Here is a 22,702-nt window from a genome sequence, read left to right as displayed (position 1 = left end):
ATTGCCTCCAATGATAACAAGCCTGACTGTCAGCACCTGGGGTACCAGAAGCTCAAAACAAGAGTCAATAGCAGGATAAGCTGTTTGGCATTGGCAGAGAAGATCTGACAAGTTTTTTCATGGGCACAACCCACATATTCAACTCTGCTGCTCAACCCAAAAATGCATTTTCCTTACAAACATGGCAACATTTAAGGGGCAATAAACAGACTTTCCAACAGTAAAAGATTTATTGCCATGAAGCAGTGTTAGAACAAAGAAATAATCGACCAAACACAAAGTTCCTTAGAGCACGTGTCAAAATCAAGGCTCACGATGGGTTTCAAAGAATCAAATTTGTGTCATTTTGATGTCTGAATCCAAATACAGGTGTCGATATGGAGTAATAGACCAAAATTACTTAAAAATGTAAAGGCTAGGCCGTTTGGTAAAGGCAATTAAACTTACTGCACAGCTAAACAGGCTCATAAATGTAAGACTCATATACTGTATCTCATGAACACAGTTAAAGCTTAATTAATCTGATGTTTTATTAGCATTTATTTATGTTTAATGAATTCCCCACTATCCCAATTGATGTCCAATTCCAGCTTGTGAAACTGCAGGATGGGAGTTGGTTTTATGGAAGACTTCAATAGAAATGTAATCTGGATGCACTTATTTTACTTGACTAAGTGTTATAAGGGGGGGGGGGGGGGGGGGGGCATGTATTTTTTAATAAAACACATCAACAAACTATCTACGTCTGGCCCCAGATGTGATTTTCATTGCAGTGCGGCCTTTACTGAAATGTAATCTGACCCACCAAATACACACTGTACAGAAAGACGGTGGTTTAGGGTCCACTTGTGATTTAGTGGGAAAAGGTGTTCTAATAAAATTTATTTTGCATGTACATTTTTTTAATTGTGGTAAAAGAACAATAATAAAATTCCTTATTTGATGAGGCAGAACCAGAGGCAACTGTTTTATTTTGATGGACAGTGACAAACACAATACAGTCCGACAGAATCCTGGGAGGGTGGGGTCGGGCAAACAGTAAATACAGAGACGGATTTCTGAAACACGTTGTGGACAGAAGAAATTTGAGCTGACATAATAGCATTTTTACCCAACTGTGTGCACAAGAGAGCGCCCACCTTTGTCAAACAACATCCAGCATCGATAGCAAAACTAAATTAGAAAATAAAATGAGCGCAGGTGTACAGTACTGCTGTATGGAAGACATTCTCAAAGTATTAGTGTGTGCGCACACAACAGTAATACACCTTCATAAGCACAGGATACAGCAAATAATTGTGCATTGGCTTATAAAGTACATATCCCTGAGCAAAAGGCTCAAACAGCATAGAAAATAAAGTCATTTGCACTCAAGATTCACTCAGAGGGCAAAAAAAAAAAAACATGGAGGGCTGAACAACACTAGCTCTTCTGTAAGGAAGATACCACAGCCACTTGGAGACTAACGTCAGAACAGCCTTGCTGTTTCTGGCAACATCATTATGGATTTTGCAAATAACGCTCTTAAGAATCAGAAGGCGAAAAATAAGCAAACATGGGACACCTTACAAAGAGGTTAGTATGTTTGCAGAACTGTCTAGGTAAGTCATCGTTTCAATATAGACTATATTAAGTAGGCAGCACAAATCAGCTCTACTTTTAATTACAGATAGCAGACAATATTTACTTTTGACAAAAGCACTCAGTCAACCAAACCAGAGTAGCTTTCTGCACCAACATATCAACAATGTACTGCAGACCTCCCTTTACCTATGTCATATGTAGTGTATTGTCACAATCAGATAATATTAACGGAATTTCAGTCAAATATTAAAGTGATAATACAATAAAGGCTCATTTTGCCCACAGCAACTTGCAGCATTTCATGCTTACTGCCAGTGGTGTGCAGCCATTCACTCTTAGACTCTTGCTGTCAGTGCAATACAATGAAAGTGAGTGGAACTTCATCTGTGGTGACTACACAAAAAACTTGTATTTCCCCAAGTACTTCTGCAAAAGATGCAAAGAAAAGCTGCATAAAATTATAATTTGAGAACTACAGTTTCTATACTTGTTCTTACTAGTTAGATGCAACATGCCTCATTAAGTGCAAAGAAATCACAGTGCCTGAGCAGCTCTGACCACAAGAGCCAACAAAAGTGTTGGCTGTTCAAGCAACAAATTCTTGCAAACTCTTCTCCTTTGCAGATTAAGCTCAGTCACTAGATAGGAGGTACTGTAGAGTATGACAAAATAATATCAATACAAAGCATCTTTTGTTCAAGTGAAATGGATGAGAGCAGCAAGACGTGGCTTTAAAAACTGCAAAAGGTCTTGCCTGTTATATTATCCTCAATACGCCTGCAGACGCTTTTTTTTTTTTTCAGTTATTAACGAGAGAGATCTATTTTAATAGCATTTGGTAAGAAGATAAATAACTTTGGGCAATTTATAGAAGCTCTTTAAATTAATTACACTTCTTTTTTTTTTTTACATATACAAGACATGAAATTATGATTTTAACATGTTACAGTATTGGGCAGGAAGGGGCAGTGCTGCCCTTGGTCTCTATCACTAACACGCTCTAGTCATCCACAGTGATGTTGCGGAACAAGTAGGCCATGGACTCGCCATTGTGGATCCTGCGGATAGCCTCAGCCAATATCATGCTGACATCCACAGTTTTGATCTTTGGACACTGCAGCTTCTGTACTTCATGGGGCACTGTGTTGGTCACCACCACCTGAGGACCCACAGTGAACACAGAGATTGGTTTTATATTTAATGACATTCTAAGTGAATGAATAATTGACAAGGTTTCTTTAAAAAGATACCAGAATTTTGTGATATGGACACTTGAAACACAAGTGCCCAAGTGGCCAAACATAGTCATACATTATTTATTTATTTATTTATTTTAAAAAACCAAAAAAAACCCAAAACATATTTAAACACTTTGGGTAACACTTAGAAATGCGATCAGATCAGATCTAAAAATGTCCAAAGAAATAATATTCTGTTAAAGAAAGACAGCCCAAGTTCAAAAAGAAGACAAAAGAGTATCTGTACAATCAATACAGGTCTCAAATGTAGATGTTAGTTTCAGGGTGACGCGGTGGTTTGCAGTGTTCCCTCACAGCAAGATTCAAATTTACCATCGAACCGAGGTCTTTCTGTGTGGAGTTTGCGTGTTCTCCCCGTGTCTGTGTGGATTTTCTCCGTGTACTCTAGCTTCCTCCCACAGTCCAAAGACATGAAGTTAGTGGGGTTAGGTCAATTGGTGATTCTAAATTGGCCGGGAGTGTGAATGGTCGCCTGTCTTTCTGCGTTAGCCCTGCGACAGGCTGGCGACAAAGTGTACCCTGCCTCTCACCCTATGGCAGCTGGGATAGGCTACAGCCTCTCTGTGACCCTGAATTGGATCAGTGGAAGATAATGGATGGATGGATATTAGTTTCAAATTAAAGCAGAACCCTGTAGTGAGAGGATTTGGTGGCTCTGTCACGCTGATGAGGACATGACTTGAGCCACCTTTGCCATTATATTTCTACCCTGATGAGAATGATCGTGTTTTCACGTGTATGATACGAGAAGTAACTGAATGGCTTGACGTGTATGAAAGTGATGTGAGTCACATGCTGTGGCATACACAGTTACCAGACCTCATGCCAGATGAACACAATTCAGATTTTGGACTGATATGTAAGACAGCACAAAAATTATTAAAGCTGTTCTGGTGGGACTTTGTGTTTTTTGTTCTTTAACCTTTCACTGGTCTGTAGATCAAAACTTGCCAGGAGGAGCTGAGATCAGCTGAGCAGTATCTACCTAGAAATTATAAGTAACAAACTGGGATTGCAAGTAATGTGTTTAAAAGTCCTTAAATAAAGAAATAAATAAAAATCAGTGGCAGAGTTACAAATGAATAAATTTAAATAAGTGCTAAATTTAGAGTAAACTGTAACTACTGTTTGCAGGATAGTTCAGAAGAAGTGAAAACGCAAACTTTGATTCAGGACACCACAAAACTCATTCCACAGTATAACACGTTGACAGAAAAAAAAAAAAAAAGGTCACTACGAGGAAGTCTCTCATTTTAAACGAACAAATGACAGCCTATGAAAAAAGACATTTTTTTTAACCACTTCTCCTTTAGCTTGTGTGAGAGAAAGGACAATTTCATTAAAACGCAACAGTCACTATTTCACCAGATTATCAGTCCTCACCTCATCAATGGCTGATTCCTCTATGAGGCGTGGAGCGTCAGCAGAAAGTAAACCGTGCGTGGCCATAATATAAATTTTATAAGCTCCTCTCTCTTTCAGGATCTCTGCAGCGGCAACAAAGTCTCCTACATCATCTATGATGTCATCCTGTCAGAAAAAAAGAAAATCAAATACAACCTGTAGCTAAAACTTTACATCTCTCTTGCATTTTTTTTTTTCTCCGATTAGACACTGACCTACCTGCAGCACTGCTCACTAGGGGTGTAATGGTACACAAAAATTCACAATTCTCTATTAAACCTGGGTTTTGGGGTCTGAGATTTATTTGGGTTTGGAACAGCAGGGAAAGCAAAAGAAATGCATAAAATAGCATTTCAGCCCTCATATGTCACTCTAATGTGGCACAGTCAACAAGCAGAGACAGGGAAGTGTTCACTGGTCAAAAAGGCAAATGAATCAGACTTGCGATTAAACTAACTTCCTATTTTTCATCTAGAAAGAGAGGACACAAAATTCTAGTCTAATAAAAATGTTACTGAAATTGAGAATTAAAAAATTAAATGGGGGTGGGCGGGGGTTGATAATTATATTCAACGTGAGGTCCACACAGAGAGGTTAATCACCTGACCTGTACAATGTGAGCATGTTGTAGGTTGTGATTGGAAGAAGCCTCATTATTGTGGGAGTTAACACTTTGTTCGTGGTTCTATTTTTGCCCTGAATGAACAGTGTCTCTCTGTCTAGCTGTAAAAGCTGACCCTGTAGTTATAGCTGTATCTGATGGGACTTCTCAAAGTAACTGCTTGGTTCACAAGGAATAATGAGAAGCTGAAGCCAAGAGCGTTGGGTACCAAACGGTTCAGGAGGAAGACATGATCCGTAACACCCATAATAATCACGCTCAAAGAGCACTTTTGATCATCTTGTTGGATATTTTACTTGATTCTATTACTTCTTCTTGATTCCTGTTAGGATTAACAGGAGATTTAATTTTAAAAAAAGGCCTTTTTTCAGGTCCTTTTCCATCCTTTAAAATATAATTTGATAGCTTACAATAATGAAGGAAAAATAAACACAAGAATATGTAGCATGTGATGAACAGCACACCTGCCCACAAGTACAAACCATGTGATAACACACAGTGTCGTCTCAGTCACTTATTTAGACTCCCATATTTATTCTGTAATGATTAATGACAATATTTTCATCATCCCTGTCAACTGTAGAGCTGTAACTGTGTCCTATCATAGAATCATTAAGGGCAGAATGCAGTAGATAAATACACACATTTAAAATAAGTGGCAGAGAGTAAGCATAGTACACTACAAACTAGGAAATCTTTTTAATCAAAGCACCAGCAGATTTATGAAGGAAGAAGGCTGAATCGTTACAAGGGATCTCCCACGATCTCAAACAGGGGGACGGCAGCAAAACCCCCTGAAGGTAATGAACTGATCACTGATATGTTTTAGTGCTTGTGAGTTTAACTTTCCACATGCAAAGAAAAGAAAAGTTATGTTGACAGATGTCCATGTTATCATTGCCAAAGCACACCAGAATACTTGAAATGCTTTGAAACAATGTAAATGATAACTAAGGAAAGAGGAAAAATTAAAAGATGTAAGAGAAGCAGAAATTACTTACCACAATGATGGCGATTCGCCCACCCACATCTCCAACCACAGTGATGGGAGGTTTCTCTTTGGCCATCATTACTGGAAAGGAAATCAACAGTTTGCCCATGAGAGCAATTCCAGTAAGTTATGCGTACAGCTTCTCACCTAATCCAAAATAAATCTCAGTAGATTGGGTAAAATGGGTTGAGAAAATTGTTTTGCGATTTAAGCACATTTTCACTCCAAATCATGGCTTTTCTCGTTGAATATATGAATGATTCGTAGAAACACTGTATTAAAATTTAAATATCAAAGGCATTAAATTACACTTTCCCCCCATTCTTACCCCTCCTACCCCTAAAAGATTAAACTCAAATGCCAAACATAGTACAGAACATGCCATGCAAAGATCAAATGACCAAAGGGTTTTCTGCCCAGGATACCCAATCAGAAGACAATGTATATAACTGCCTGGACACACAAGTTGTCAGGTTACCAGGCTGTGGCAGGCATATGGCAGCACTCTGCATATGAACCAAATAAGCACCAGACTGACTTATTTCACATGGGACAACAGTGGCAAGCACCAGTGAGGGTTTCTTCATACACACTTGCCAATGTTCTGGGATCAGTCTTCAGTGGAACATCGGTGCTGCCAGCAACTACTTTTACATGCACACCATAACTTCCCACTTCTTTAAAAACATACACGATGACTTGAATATGATTTACTTATATTAGGACAAGTTCTGCTTGTTATCAACACTGTCACGGCATCAGTGTTGATTAAGACACTACGGAACATGAAAGTAAACAAAGTTCTGGTCTCATGCAAATTGATTCTACTCTGTGTCAACATAACATGAAAGTGCTTCATCTTGTGACAGATCTTATCATGTGTCTAACTCTCAACTGATGCGTAAAAAAAGGAGACTTGAATAAGGATTGATGTAGTGGATTAAAAGTGGAAAACCACCAACAAGGTTTTGGCCTATAACCCAAAAATCAAAAACCAGCTGTTTTCTGATTACAGGTGTGCATGTAAATGCAGTCATTCGGAGGGTTTTGAGGAAACAATCAACTGATAAACAATCAGCCAGCCAAGCCGATTGTGCAGGAAAAGTATAAAGAAGCAGAGAAAGGAGGAACATGCCTTGCAGAACATTTTGCTGAATACCGTGAGTCCCACAGCATCAGAAAACCTGGCAGTGTCACATTCAGTCTTTTATCGCTATCAACTAAAAACAACAAGAGCCATGTTGTTAGCGGTACACACATTTAAAATACATTGTCTCGACAACATCTACCTGACAAATGTCTGGTCAGATTTTTTTTTTTAATTATTACTATTACTTTAAGATGTATAAAATAATCATTACTTTGAGTGCTCTATAGAAATTTTCAATCAAGAGGTTGGCATGTCCAACCTGTCCAAAAGTCTTAATAGAGGTAAGCTTTGCACCATACTACATATGACTAATCATTAATAAAATAAGTTATCTAAGCCAGCATATTAAAACTTCTAGAATTCACCAGCCATCCCATCTGCAACATTTCTTGTTCCCTTTGCTGGATGTTAGGTTTAAAACGCATGCGTTATCGTTTCATGACATGCAGTAATGACCAAATGTTAATCAGGTTTTTAAGAGCGGGTTTTATATGGGTGCACAATGTGTTGATTGGCAAGATGAGTCCAAATATTCAACTACAAAATAAAAACAGAAAGAATGTTTGGCATGGTTCGGGTTTGATTTATGGATCTGGAAATAAAAATCAGAACACAACTAAACAAAGAGGGTTTTAACCATCTTGTAGAACTAGCTGTCTGGAGTCCCAGAAATGTACAGTAACACAAATGCTATATTGAAGCTGGTTGGCCTTAAAAAGTTTTTATCATTAGTTTGGGTACTAATAATCCATATTTTTTTTTGCTTTGACCCCACCCACACCCCACCTGAATCCAGACTGTATTTTCACAAGATGCAACACAAACCCTTTGTCTACACATGCACAAATTGAGGAACCATTTGAAGAGGAACAATTTCATAGTCAGATGGAAATTAATTTTATGGTCGTACTTGGAAGTTCTATGCCAGGGAACGGAGCTTGTTGTTTGCCTGCTATTGTCAACAAATAAACACCACGTTAACACAAATGTACAAATATTTGACACGACACAACACATGACGCCAAGACTTGAAAAATCCTCTGCTCGGCCTGGTGGGAATTTTTTAAAAATGACACAACGAATCAGACGAATTCTAATAAGGTCTTTGTGAGGATGAAGCCACGTGTGAGTTGCAGTTCCAAAGGAGGATTTTTTAAGTCGAGGTTAAAAAGCACAAGAGAGAATAAAGTTGTTGTTTTCTGTTTTTTTAAGCAGCAAATGAACTAAATGTTGGACACAAATTCGGAGTCATTTGCCAACGACACACTCATTTAATATTATTTCAGATTCATGACTAAAAGTTTTTTACACCACAGACAAATTCTCACCAAAAAAAAAAGGAACGTGCCAAGAAACAAGCAGAGGACTACGCTTCTATGACTATTTAGTAGTTCTCTCACTGTAGGTTAGGAACTGCAGCTTGCTGATGATGCAGCATGAGTCAAAGTAGTTCATCTGTGGAATTAAATCATGCAGTAACAAAAAATAAATAAATAAAATCAGTTACTTGCAGCATGGCTGATGGTATGAGTGAGAAACTGCTGAATCGTCAGCTCAAAAAAAAAGGTTAGCATAAATAAGAGCTGTATTTAGAGACTTCTTATTCCCACAGAAGACATTTTAACCTGTTACAGTAGCAAAAACACAGGTGTATTTTATTACGGCCACTGATACAGACGCTGTTATGCATGTTGGATCATTGTCATAGCTTCCTGGGATGCTTAAAAGAACCCAGCCGTCATTAATAAAATCCATGTCACCTGTGCTTTTTCTGCTCCTAAATGTCTGCTGTGAAAAAGGTCTGTTAAAGTAAAAAATACAGTGAAGTGTTGAGATATCAAAACTTCAACTCATTGAAGAGCTACTAGTAGAAAATTCTAAAAGCAACAATAAATAGTGTCAAATCATCAGCGCTGGTCATATCGATGAAGCACTTGAGCTACAAAGTAAACACAAATACATTTCATATGGGTTTTCTTACAAGGCAGCTCCAGGCCTGTGTGTCCTGTGGTGTTGCGTACGCACGGCGGGGAGTGTCTTCCATCGGCCATGTCAGACTCTGAACACTGAGCCTCGCCGTGAATCACAGCCAGACCGAGACGCAGGCGTTCTGCATAGGACTGAGCCCTATAAGAAAAAAAAAAGTAATAATATTAAAAATAATAGGGAAAAAGCCTAAATGCAGTGGTGAAAGTTAGTTGTATGTACACACATTTCTATAGATACACACTGGGTATACATGTGTATGTAAATATGTATGAATTCTTTTTGCAATAATATATAAATTCAATATAAAAATTCCCCAGAGATGGGGAGACAGAGGTGTATTTTGCATGTCTTATTTTAAAATCATCAATTACCTTTTAGCTGCAGCAGGGGACTTTGCCACAATGATGGCATTTCTGTAATCAGGGATCTGACAGCAAAGAGGTGAACAGAGATCAATCAGACTTACTGACGGATTTATGGGTGGAGTTATCCACAGCTACACTACAATACACACAGAAGACGTGTGAAAGGAATCGTCACCTCTTCTTGGATGTACTGAATCAAAAAGGGGGAGGCACGCAAGTTGTCCACTGGAAAGCTGAAGAAGCCCTGGATCTCCTTCTGATGTAAGTCCATTGTGATGATGTGCGTTAATCCTTCAGAGTAAAAGACATGCAATAGTTACACTCAAATAAAGGCGGTTTTAACAGATCACAGCTTGAGTTTTTCTTTTTGCTGTCTTTACCTGCTTTAGCTAACATGGAAGCCAACAACTTGCACACTATTGAGCCCCTCTTTCTCATCTTGCACTGCTTGCTGTAGGGGAAGTATGGAATAACTCCAATGATGTTCTTTGCACAAGACGTCTTGAGGGCATAAGCCATGACTAGCAGCTCCATGATGGCTGTGTTCACATCCCTGATTGCAGAACAAAGATAAAATAGTTTTTTTGTCTGGTGATAATCTAACACATGGTATGAACTTTATTTCCCCAGCATATCTTGCTATACTCACCTTGGTATGGTTTGGATAATGAAGATGGTTTGCCCACGAACAGATTCTTTTACATCCACTCTAGTCTCTGAACAGAGAAAAAATAAAATAAGATGATTAGTTAAATTTAAAATCTGCATCAGTACTTTCTAATGCACAAGTTATATGTCAGGATTTTATGTGTTTTATTGTTCTATGTATTATAAACTTTTTATTTTTACTTGTGTAAGGCACCTTGGCCAAAAGTGTTGATTTTAAAGTGCATTATAAATAAAGTTGAGTTGAGAGTTGTTGTCTCAAGGAACATATTTTTGATACATTTACACCTCATGACCTAATAACTGATAAAACTTTGTAACTGTTCAATGAGCCATGTGCTACTTTTGATGAATCCCATTAATTTCTGCTTGTATTAATACCCATGCCCTACTCTACTCTCTATTCTACAGCAATCAGCTTTTAATGTGATGACCAAGGAAGCACTGCTTTCCCCTAATGAAACAGATAGTGGCACAGATACTGAAAATATGAGCCACTACATCATCAATCCATTTTAAAGTTTCTTTGTGACAGTCATAAAAAAAAAAGATTTCTCTTTATGTTTAATTCATTAAATCATGCAGGAGATTTAAATCAGTTCTTGGAACTCTTTGCATTGAGAAATGCAAAAAAATGAGCAGGAAAAAGTCAGGTCTGTGCTTAAACTCTGCTTCTGGTGAGAAACTGTCTCAGCTTATCAAGCAGCACAAACACACTTTACATTTCACATTGTTGGGTTCACGCTGTGGTTGTTACAATTAAATAAAACTACGTGAGAAAACCTTATCTTAGTTGAAAAAGAAGAAAACAAACTGAAACCATACTTACAAACCTGACTAAAATACAAGAAAAATATACAAGAAATGTCCTTAGTGTTAAGACTTTGTCAGTGTGGTCAAATTTGTCTGTCCACAAGCTCCAGGAGGCTTTGGTGCACGTTATTTGTGGCTGGGAAGTCTAAGTGACATAAAGTGCTGTTTTTGTATTGTTATAACAAGTCTGAACTTCTTAAATATTCCCCTGACAAAGAATTAAAAAAAAAAAAAAAAAGTAAAACTAGCAAATACAAAAACTGAAACTAACAATTTTCAAACAATAAAAAAATCACGAATAAACACCAACCTATAATAACACTAATACACAAACTCTAACCTGAACTAAATATTTATCAGATCACAAGCCTACATGTCAGATGAGACCTGGCCCAAAAAGAAGTTGCGATAAAATTACGTATATAAAGTCATAACACCCTCCTCACCTCTGTTAGACTCTTGAAAGACCACAGACTTCCCCAGCTCAACACCCAGCCGCCTGTGAAACAGAAGACAACATGGCAACCTGAGTCATCTGCCAGCTGCAGTTTCATACACAGACCAGTATCAGGCATTCAATACACAACTCGTTCGTCCGTGCCTTTAAGACCACACATACTAAAGCCTGATGTGCATGCTAAAGAGTGTCAGCAGTTACGTTTTTCCACAATTACCATTTATCACCAGTCCCAAAATTGCGCCGTGAGTGACACGACATGAACTTGCGGTCAGTCATAACAGTAACCGTTCAAAGCAGTACTTACTCTGTTATCTTCTTGGCTAATTCTGTGCATGCTGCAGAGGAGTTTGCGGAAAACACTCGATAAGCACTTTTAGCGACATTCATACTGATGTTTAACTTGGCAGTCCCGGTCAGTAGCGCAACCTTATTCCCTCTAACCACCGCGTTTCGTGTTCTTTTTTATCCCCTTTTTTATGAGGTTGTCGTTAGCTTGCTCGCTAGCTGGCTCAAATTAGCCTGCTAAGGGGGAGCTGATTTACCCGGAATGATCTTCAGAGTGCAGCACAAAGTTAGCTAAAACATAGCTTCAAAATAAGCATTACTTGTATTTGTGTGCCAAATAACTGTTGCAATTGCTGGCGTGCAGACGCCTGACACCTGCCTCGCTCAAGGAGCAGTATAGCCTAACAAATGTTAGCTACGGGATCCCCGCTGGGTCAATCAGAGTGAATCGTAGACATACAGTCTGTTGTTCTGATTCACAGTCAGACGGCGAGTTTCTTTAGAGATATAAATAATTTATTAATGATTTGTTTGATGAAGTGATTACGTTTATTAAGTAATAGTTTAATATCACATTGAGAAAACAGTCTGTTAAAAGTTTAAGTCATTTGTTAAGAGCCAAAATATAGACCAGCAAAATGTCCGCATAGTAAAATAAAGTAACCGGATGAACTCATCATTTTAATATGGCACGTCGTTGGCTATACGATTCTAATTGTTTATGCATTAAAATCTGTATCCCTTTAAGAAAGCAAAAGTGGAACTTTCTTTTATATAATAGTAAACAGTAAACTTTATTTAAAAAAATACTAAACAGTTACAAAAAATAAACATTTTATTGTTTTACTAAGCGAAGTTGGTTAAAGCTAAAAAAGTCATATATATATATATATATATATATATATATATATATATATATATATATATATATATATATATAAAACCTAACTGTGTGAAAGTACCTAAAAAGGCTGTGTTCCCACAACTGTCCAATAGATGTCGGTAGCACTATACTGACTGTCGTTCTTGCAATTATTATTCTTGTAGATGATACCATAATATCTTTCTTTTTCTTAAGAGAGTAGGTTAAAGGTATGTGAACAAGGCTCGGGGTTTACTGTGGGTGTGGACATCACTACAGACACAAGTAATCATAAAGTGTCAGTGTAACCAATTAAGGTAAAAGTCGTTATAATGTTTTTTCATGCTTAACTTCCAGTAGAAACTCATGTGCTGTGTCAGGTTGTTTGTCTGAAAGAATGTGTAACTCTCCCCTGTGTCCTGACCTCAATGGAAGGAGCACAGTATTTTGCGAGAGAGCAACAGGCCCGAAAAGATAATCATTTAGAGCATTTTTTTCTGTCTTATTCTGCTTGCTTTTCATAGAAGTTATACAGCTAATTAGTGTGTGGCAATGAGTCGCAGCGAAGGAATGCACTTTAACCTTGAACACTGTGTTTGATGCTGAGAAGTAAAGTCAGAGAGGTAGTGTTATCACATTCCAGTGCTGTGAGAAGCTGCAGAGGCACCCCTTCCTTATCTTGTTTGCAAAGTATACTGTTTGAAATGCACCTATTAAAGATCGCTCAAGACACTACCCCAATAAGCCTTTTGCATGATGTCTCAATGAAATGTATTAGCTCCCTTGCAAGCAAATAAATCCTTCATAATTCTTTGTTCTGAGTGCTGTGTGTTTCCTGGACTTTGATCATTTTCCCAACAGGAACATAAACCTCTCTTTTATTCAAGGACTCTTTTATCCAAGAGCATATCCACCACAACCTAGTATGACCTGGGGCCACAGGCCTTTAATTATTTGGCTTCATCTAAGCTTTACAGCTGTGTAATTATAATATTGTATCCCATTGGACTCATGTGCTGCTTAGAGATATTCTTATAACTTGCAAGACAGTTTCAGCGGCAGCCATGGTGGTGTTGATTTTTAGAACATTTAAAGGAACAAATATAAAAACATAACAAACCAGTAAGTAGGCTTACTTGTACATGTTATATAAGGTCGACAAGTAGCCTACAAGGCTTTTATGATGTGTGTTTTAGGTTCAAGTGCATATTCATGATCTTAACAAGCCAGCTTGAAAATCATATGCCTGCGTTACAATGAGCTTCACACATAAACTGATGGTGGATGTGTCATGGCCTGGGCTCCAGCACCTCTTCATTCCCTATGTTGTTTCCTTTTTGCACCCCCCCTGGCCCCAATCAGCATGCACACCTGTGGCTCATCATCTCATCACCGACAGCATCTCTCTCCAGTCTCTCTCTCTCTCTGACAGACCGTTCTGCTTGAAGCTGTTATCCATCACCTTGTTGTCTACCTGCCCGGCTCTGTTTGGTTCCTCTGATTGCCTTCAGCTCCACTCTGCTGCCTGCCCGCCTCACTGCCTGTCAACTTGTGTCCTGCGTGCTCTGCTTTTGATCATAAGATTCGGATCTCATTTTAATGTATCTCGCTGCATACCTCAGGTGAAATAATTCCCTGTCTTCCATGTTACAGTATTCCCTTATTTACAATGGTTAGTTGGTAAACTACCTGGCACTAGCTCTCCAGATGTGGAAAGTGACAACTGTTTTGAAAGGTTATATAAGATATATCTACCTTAAGCCTGCTTTTTTCACCAACTTGAATGGCACACTAATAACTCTGTCAATGTTTAACGAAGCGTTGTACATTGTAACCTCCCCTGTAAGACAGCTGATAACACCTAAGTCACAGTGTTTGGTGTAATGTCTTTCCACTGCTCCTAATTTGCTCTCCTTCAACAGTTAATTTTCCAGATTCCAGGTTATATGGATTCTGTTTGCCCAGTTCATTATGAAACAGCAATAACAACTAACTAAATCTATTTTTTTTTAAGCTGTTTCAACACAAGGGAGACATATCCTCCTACTGATAACACCAAACCGCTAGATATGTATGTTGCTGAAAAACACATACACAGCAAGACATGAGGGTCTCCTGAGGTTGCAAACATAGAATGAAAAAGTTAAAGCATAAATGCACTGGATTGAAAGGGCCACAATAAATTGGATGTCTCCCCTATTTCTGATAGACATCATTCTCAGCAATTTCTTTTTTCTTTTTTTATTAACATTTACGTCGAGAGGGCTTTGTGAGAAATTCAATATCATTACAGGTTAATCTCCTGGGCATTCTGCATGGGGAACTCTGGAGAAAAAGGTCAGACTGTGCTCCTTTATCTTCTTCTAACATCCTGATATTACATTGCAACCACGCTCATGCTTTGCGTGCATGACATAGCTGGCTCTCGTATTCGGGATTTGTTTCTGATCTCATCATATTTTCATTAAACACCACCTAGAAAGGTGAGGCGGGTAGAGGGAGAAAAAGGGAAGAGAAGGAGGGAGGCAGGGAGGGAGGCAGGGAAGGGAGAGTGTAAAAGAGAGAGTACAGAGGCTCCTCCTCATTTGCTGCTGCGTGTGTTTCTTGTGTGTGTGTGTGTGTGTGTGTGTGTGTGTGCGCGTGTGTGTGTTTTTTTTTGTTTTTTTTTTCCCAGCCTGTTCTTCACTCACACTCTCGCTCAGCACAGATTCAGAGGTCGGGAGCAAAGATTCACACAGGGAGAGGGTGGAAAAAGGAAACAGTTTTCCCCTTCTGTCACCACGAAGGAGACACAAACAAGAGAAAAGGTAGAAATTGTGTTTATTTTGGAGGGGGGAGGGGTATTCTCATCAGCCCTGCCTTCTGCATGTGCTCAGCTCACTACACACTGTGTTTCCAGATGGAGAGGACGCAGGGAGACGGAGAGGTGGACCACCTGGAGCGGCCAAGCCCACTGACTGACAAGGAGAGGGTGATGATCCAGGACTCCTGGGGAAAAGTCTACCAGAACTGTGATGATGTCGGGGTGGCCATTCTAGTCAGGTATTTCCTCCTGTAGTTTATTCTCTTGGTTTAGGTTTGAGAAGATATCTAATTCGTGCCACACAATATTAGCAGAGGGGTGACCAAATGAAAAATGCTGTCTATAATTAGCAGGGAGGACATGTTACATTTGAGCTATTTTGATATTTATCATCCTTTATTACGGCTGTGCATCTATTTACACACAGCCTTGTTTTTTACATGCCACAAACAGCCTAATATCTCTTATTTTGAGATGTAGTTATGAAAGTTCTCCCCATCTCCATTATTGAATTCATCGTACACGAGCTAAGATTTGCCTTTGACCTCTTTTACCCAGGAGTGCACCAGGAGCCAGTGAAAACCAGCTGATGTGCTTCTGTTGCAGAGTCCAGACTTTTTAAGAAACGCTTCCTCAAAATCCAGGATACGCTAAACTTTAATGAGGCTTGTTGACTTTCACAAGTTTCCAGTCATCGCTTTCATTGTGATGCAATTTTGATAGGATTGTCTTAATCTTGTTAGTCAAGTTTTTGAGGCAAAGATTAAAATCCATCAGAAGGCTTTGGCTTTCAAAGGGCATACTGCCTTATAGAACAGGCCATGTTACAAATGCCTGTATAGAGGGCTGAGTAACCTATAGTAGCATGTCTCCTTTTTTTCTCTATTCCAATGTATATATACAGCACGTCTTCATTTTATATGAAATATTTTTCATCAGTCATTCAATGTTGATTCCTGCACTTACCATTGTCTTTATATATATATATATATATATATATATATATATATATATATATATATATATATATATATATATATATATATATATATATATATATATATATATTGAAAGTCAAACAAAGAAAATGTTGCAAAAAGCATCCTCCAGCAGGGATTTGGCAGACGTGTGACGGCTTTGACAATAATTCATGTGTGACGAGATTCGATGCATGACAGAACATGCCTTTATAATCCTTTCTGACTGCAGGAATGTTGAGAGGGAGGTTATCACTGTACTTGGCAGTCATGACCGTTAATGCATTTTTCACAGATTGTTGAATAGATGGATTTAGCTGCAGCACTTTCAAACAAAACAACAAAAACAACAACAAAATGACACAAAATATATATAACCAGCATTTTCCTCCATATTTTCGCACTTACATCCCATCACTAATTTCCTATGACTATCAGGAATTTGATTAATGAAGACTGATAAGTGTGACCCCGGCAAATCCTCCTTTCAGCCAGTAAGAAAAGATCCCACCACTGTGTTGAACTTCAAGTCTAACGCTAATCCTTCAAACTCTTTATGCTCTTTGTGGTCGTCAGATAGGATCTAAAGTAGCAAATCACAGTGCTCTGTCTCTAAAATGAAAAACTTTCTCTCAATTCAGCTCTTCTCTTATTCTCAAAATAAGATAAGGAAGGATTAAGAACCAATGACCATATGAAAAACTAATGAGGCTATTTATATGCAACCACAGGTCACATGCAATTACAAAGACAGAAAGATTGAACACCACAGTTCATTATTTTTGCTCTGACACCAGCAGAAGCCCTCCACTCAGAACTGAAAACCTAATGCATCACCTTCTAACCTCCCTTTTTCAGACATTTAAATTCACAAGTAAAACTTTAATATCTAACCGTACGTTTCGGATCTGACAGTGTAAAATTTCACTTCCTTTTTGTGGTGGTTGTCGTACAGACAGGGGAGACGGGATATCTCGATCTGATAGCCAGAAACCAGATGCGTTGGCCCTCTTCCCAGACTGTGGGAGGGGGTGAGTTTTTAGGTTCGTCTTTGCTAATTCACTGTGATACTTGTGAGGGTCAGGAAAGAATAAAATCAAAGAAATCATCTTAAAAAAACCAAACAAACACCATTTGTTTTTTTCAGAAAGAGCACAGCAATATTAAAATCTAGACCTGGAGCTTGAACTGAGGTGAGAAACTATGCATATTCCAACAGAAACATGACTTTGCATCTGTCTTTGCAGGAATTATAATTGCAATGTCACTCATAAAGAAAAGGACGCATCAGGTGTGCTCATAGTAGCCTTAGTAAGTAGTGATATTCACGCCTTCATCTTGGCCTCTCTTAAGTATATTACACCTTTTTTCTCTTTTTTTTTTTTTTTGGAAAGTATGCAGGATTATGTTTTTATTAAGTCCTGACAGGAACCAGAGCAGAACCAGAAACCTCAGCCAGCAGGTTCACAGTGCAGGGAGTGGCGAAGTTGGGTTACTTAGCTGGAAGACAATATGAATAAGAGGCTAGCTTCACTGTTCTTGATGTGACTTTTGTCAGTTTCCATTCTGGGGAATGATTAAAACGACAAATAACAGCGTTAATAACCAGACAGGAACAGTTTATATTAAGTATAACCACACGCAAATAATGCCTTATAAGTGGAGTGGCCAAGGATGCTTTAGTGCTAATACAGAAAGAAGTCTGAAACTAAAACGTTACGCAGAACAAGCCCATACATGCATTTATCAAAGCCGAAGCTAAAACAGCTATGAAACAAACTATCTCCCAGAATATCAGAGTTAGATCAAGCTTTGGGAATTTTTATCTGTTCCTGCAAGATTTACTTTACTTCTCCAGTGAAAAATGTTTTTTTGGTTTGGAAAATAAACTTTATTTACTGCTTTGCTTCAAATCCACTGTTAGCTACACAGATAACTATTTTATATTTAGCCATGTAGCTATTTATTATTTTTCATTTCATAAATGTTACCACAGCTATTGTTTTGCATAACTAAACATAACTTATAAAATAACTTGTAAAATAACTGTATGAGGCATTTATTTTTTTCAGCTCCTTGGCATGATCAGACCTCTGCAGCTGGCTGTTTTCCTTTATGTTGTAAACCCATACCACACAGTATCAATTAAAACCAGTTATTTTCACAGTGAAATGCAGCACCTTTATGCATGTGCCAGTGTTTACTCATGTTATCTTGCCAGCTTGAAAAGTGAACATGGGTTTATAGGATGAAACTGCAGGCAGACAGAGGATGAGAATAGTACAGCTTCAAGAATTACACACTTACTTGTCATATCTTTTACTTAGCTTTCCTTCTTTGCAGATTCTTTGTCAACTTCCCCTCCTCCAAGCAGTTTTTCAGCCAGTTCAAGCACATTGAGGATGCGGAGGAGCTGGAGCAGAGTTCCCAGCTCAGGAAACATGCTCGGAGAGTCATGAATGCCATCAATACACTGGTGGAGAACCTTGACAACTCAGATAAGGTGGCGTCGGTGCTGAAGCTGGTGGCCAAGGCCCATGCACTCCAACACAAGGTGGAGCCTGTGTACTTCAAGGTAAAGTGTGCAAAAACAAAACACTGTCTGAACAACTGTATAGAAAGCACGCTCCAAGATACACAAGTGTAAAAAGAGCTGTCTTCCATTCTGCACTATATGCTCCCAAAGAGTCACATATTTACAATCATACCATTTAATCAGTTTGTATAAAATGATCAATATATTGTTTTGCATTCACAGGAAATTATACAATATGTGAACTGTCAGCCTCAATCAAACCAAATGATTTTACTTAGGTGATGGTAGGACTCAAGCATTCAACTCGTACTTGACCTAACTGAAAAAAATGTATTCTACATTAATATTGCAGAGTAGCTTGCTTTTTATTTTATGTTTTTCAATAAATCCTTGTGAGTCCTCCTTCTTGCCACCTCTAATATTCCACAATCCATAATTTTGTGGCCTAGTTTTGCTTCCATGCCCTTTATTTTGTTTCTCCAGCATGTCATTTTAAGCAGATATGTACTGTACGGTCAATTGTTGTGAGCCTGTGAACAGAAACCAGCTGCATACTGTTCAATATGATGCACAACACAGCTGTTTGGACCAGGAAAGCAGATTAATTAGCTAAAAGCGCCGGATCCTCAATGTGACTGGCAGTATTAGCAACCCTTACATCAGAGATTCCTTTGATTCAGTATTGAAACACGGAGTTAGATGAAAAGACTGACACTTTTTAGACTAAATAAGAAGACAGCGACAGCTAGTGGATTCGCAAATTGGGGGAACAGTTGCACAGCTCTGACCACAGATAACAAGTACAACAAAATCGCTCCAAATCTGCATGTTTTATATGTTATGCTTTCTTTGTTTCATCTGCACAAAAACCTCAGACTGACATCAGTGTTTTCAGGCAAAAACAAGTCAAACTGCTCCATTAGTTGAAGTCCAAGCTGTCCTAAGCATATTTGTTTGTGTTTCTTACTCAGATTCTGAGTGGTGTGATTCTAGAAGTCCTGGGTGAAGAGTATCCAGAGGTTGTCACACCAGAGGTGGGCGCAGCGTGGACAAACCTCTTGGCTACGGTACACTGCAGTATCACTGCCATCTATAAGGAACTGGGCTGGGACAAACTCTCAACCTCCACTGGTTGAAGGTTTTAATCTTGGGCTACCCATATGGAAAAGAAGTAGTAAAATTTTCTTAGAATTATCCACTCTCTAATAGTAAAGGTTAGTTTTATATATTGTAATACTATGATTTACTCATGAACGTGTCCATTTTGTGTTTTTCTTGTACTTGTATAATAGCCTGCATATTTTTTATGATTATCTTGCATGAGAAAAATGTGGAATGGCCACTTTCATAGGTAAAATAATGGTATGAGACATAAGCCTTGAGATATACACATATAAAACAAACATTTACTTGTGTTTTTGTTTGTTTGTTTGTTTTTCTATTTCTTTTCCACATAGGTAGGCATGCAGGGAACTTTCTAATTTCAGGCTTCACAGGACATCAATCAGTCGGCTCTAATCTGAGATAGAGTTTGATGTAATCTAAGATAATCATGGGACGTGCACTCTTATGTATGGTTAGTGTGTTTCTGTCTGTATAAGAGAGGGAGAGACCGAAAGAAAGAGAGGGAGGAATTAAAAAAAAAAAAAAAGCTCACCTCCTTTATACTCTTGTAAAAGGCTAAACCATTAAAAGGAGAGAGCAAAGAGGAAGAAAATGCAAACATAGACCCACCAGTGGACTAGAGGTCACATTTGACTTGGATGTGCCTTCTACCGAATGTGTATATCTAGAAACAGAAATGTAAACAGCATTCTTTTTAAACAGTATGATGTATTTCAGATGTTTAATCTTATCATTCTGTATCCACTCGTGTACACTTTATTAGCTCTTACGTATACCGAGACATTTTTACATTTAAATGTGATGATTGTACGTTTTTCATTATGACTCACGTTTGTATCTGTCATTGACTAAATTTTGAAATAAAAAAGAAAAACCTCTGAACTTTTTTTCTCCCCCCCCCCATTCTTTTACATCTCAATCTGCTATAATGTGATTCCCTCATAATTCCACTCATGGACGTGTTGACAAAATTACACCTTTCTTTTCTTTTTCCTTGCCCTACTGCTCCCTTATTCTGTGCTTGAGTCAGCAGTGCTAAGTATAAGTGGCTTAGCTGCTGACATTCCCTATTTATACCCCATTTATCCCACTATGCGCTCTCTTTTCATAATATATTGTAGGAACACTGCACTTGGCCTGCAGGGAAGTCATTAGAGGGTCTGGTTTTGGTATATTTAGAATCAGTCCCATGCTATCTTGTAAACATCCAATGATTCCTAAGGTAAGTTTGAGGACAATAATATTGAACTAGATAATCCAGTTATAAAGTATTGTAAGCTGATTGGAATGTTGATCTTTAGGTGCACGTTGTGAAGCTACCCTATTGCCCCCCCCCTTAAAAAATTAAGCCCTTCCTTAACCAAACAAAAAAGACAATATACTGTAGAGATGGATTTAGCTTGCTGTGCTAATGACATGGTGGTAAGTGTGGGCTGTTTTTAGACAACTCACAGCATGCTCTGTTTACCTCATAGTCCTGCCAGCGAGATCTAACCCCCCTCCTTGATCCAAGCTAATCCTCCATGGTAATCTCCCCAATCATGTGTGAGAGCCAAGGCAGGAATAGTCAGATTGTTACACCACAAACTCTGCCTTTTACCATTCAAGCCTTTCAATGGCGGAAGACGGTTCAGTGCTCTGAACCACCAGCTTTCCCAAGGCAGGAGATCCTTGGGACAGAGCCATGTGTACGACTATGATGGTCCTCACCACCATCGCTCTCATCCTGCGACAGAGGTTCTCCAACAAAATCAAACCGTGAGTATAACGTCGTAAACCACCGCTTGAATTTTGACACCACTGAATAGTGCTCACTAGAAATTTTGTGCTTTATTTTTGCATTCATACTCCTTTTATTGTCAATATTTGGTTTTTAGATTTTGTTTGAGACCAAAGGGAGGGGGGGGTGTTACCCAGAGCCATGACAGAAACACAAAATGCCTACTTTCAGCACATAAAAAACACAAAAATCTATCTGTTTCATATGAGAGAGACAGTTGAGAGCGGGAGAGACTGATTTTCATTGATTTGAAATCAGCCATGTGATTATTTTAGGGTTTGCCTTGAGCAACAGCGTGGTGGATTAAGTGGCTGGCTACGTAACGACAGTGTATTCCAGCTTTTTTAATGGAGACATGAAAGGAGGAGAAAAAACATCAGAGCTCTCGAGTTCATGGCTACTAATTGACTCAAAGTGCAATCATCTCAGCCCCCTGGCCCAGCTTACCCACTCACACTGCAATAGCAAACACCATGTGGCTACAGCACCATGGAGCACGGCAGCATCTAAGCTTACAATTGAGAGCAAACAAACAGGAAAAAAAGCATCTTTGTTTTTTTTTTGTTTTTATTTGAACGTATGCACGTTCTTCATCCTGCAGATCTTTCCTAACCATTTATGAATTTGTGATGATAAAGGTGTACATTGTGCACTTGTTATGTATCACCTCCCACAGGCAGAGAGAGGAATTTGAGAGAGACGTGCCATACATGAAGAGCGATGGAGGAACCGAAGCAGAAAAATGACAGGGTAAGAAAACATAAGGAAATGACCTCGAGGAAAACAGACTGAGGAAATGTGCAATGCACTGCCTTTTCATGAAGTTTGAGAACTTACAAATGACAGATTAAAAAGCAGCATATAGCAAGATCTGACAGCTTCTTTAGTGCTTGGCGTTGGCCAAGTTCCAAAGTTTCAGCATTAACAGCTCCCATAATTTAACTTAACCGTCAGACATGCATGTCGTTCTTCTGCTGTCCTGACATGAGAGAAGCTTGATTGGGTGTTATTAGTGCAGCCTTGAAAAATGT

The 22,702-nt window shown here is 38.6% G+C and overlaps 2 protein-coding genes across 2 annotated transcripts; one reads left to right on the top strand and one right to left on the bottom strand.

The window, feature by feature from the left end:
- Positions 1-960: 960 nt before the first annotated feature.
- prpsap2 (phosphoribosyl pyrophosphate synthetase-associated protein 2) lies at positions 961-12,043 on the bottom strand. Its single transcript, XM_030736030.1, has 10 exons — positions 11,608-12,043; positions 11,290-11,342; positions 10,014-10,080; positions 9,745-9,917; positions 9,540-9,655; positions 9,371-9,426; positions 8,992-9,137; positions 5,871-5,941; positions 4,227-4,373; positions 961-2,743 (listed from the first exon to the last, which is right to left on the bottom strand). Exons 1-10 carry the CDS (start codon positions 11,688-11,690, stop codon positions 2,585-2,587), a joined length of 1,071 nt encoding a protein of 356 aa, XP_030591890.1. The 5' UTR covers positions 11,691-12,043; the 3' UTR covers positions 961-2,584.
- Positions 12,044-15,133: 3,090 nt separating this feature from the next.
- Positions 15,134-20,741, top strand: LOC115784781 (cytoglobin-1-like). The gene is made up of 4 exons (XM_030736126.1): positions 15,134-15,257; positions 15,350-15,492; positions 18,574-18,805; positions 19,738-20,741. The coding sequence occupies exons 2-4, from the start codon at positions 15,350-15,352 to the stop codon at positions 19,900-19,902; spliced, it is 540 nt and encodes a 179-aa protein (XP_030591986.1). The 5' UTR covers positions 15,134-15,257; the 3' UTR covers positions 19,903-20,741.
- Positions 20,742-22,702: the final 1,961 nt, after the last annotated feature.

The sequence above is a fragment of the Archocentrus centrarchus genome, chromosome 8 (genome assembly GCF_007364275.1).
Source record: "Archocentrus centrarchus isolate MPI-CPG fArcCen1 chromosome 8, fArcCen1, whole genome shotgun sequence".
In the NCBI taxonomy this organism is placed as follows: domain Eukaryota; kingdom Metazoa; phylum Chordata; class Actinopteri; order Cichliformes; family Cichlidae; genus Archocentrus; species Archocentrus centrarchus.
This window is presented reverse-complemented; position numbering and strand designations above follow the sequence as displayed.

What these genes read in the sequence shown, in the direction of transcription:
- prpsap2 (XM_030736030.1), bottom strand. Translation starts at nt 11,690, where the DNA reads ATGAATGTCGCTAAAAGTGCTTATCGAGTGTTTTCCGCAAACTCCTCT. An exon ending in TTAGCCAAGAAGATAACAGA is followed by an intron (nt 11,343 to 11,607) that starts GTAAGTACTGCT and finishes TCTGTTTCACAG; the next exon opens with GCGGCTGGGTGTTGAGCTGG. An exon ending in AGGAATCAGCCATTGATGAG is followed by an intron (nt 2,744 to 4,226) that starts GTGAGGACTGAT and finishes GTGGGTCCTCAG; the next exon opens with GTGGTGGTGACCAACACAGT.
- LOC115784781 (XM_030736126.1), top strand. Translation starts at nt 15,350, where the DNA reads ATGGAGAGGACGCAGGGAGACGGAGAGGTGGACCACCTGGAGCGGCCA. An exon ending in GGGGTGGCCATTCTAGTCAG is followed by an intron (nt 15,493 to 18,573) that starts GTATTTCCTCCT and finishes CCTTCTTTGCAG; the next exon opens with ATTCTTTGTCAACTTCCCCT. An exon ending in TGGAGCCTGTGTACTTCAAG is followed by an intron (nt 18,806 to 19,737) that starts GTAAAGTGTGCA and finishes TTTCTTACTCAG; the next exon opens with ATTCTGAGTGGTGTGATTCT.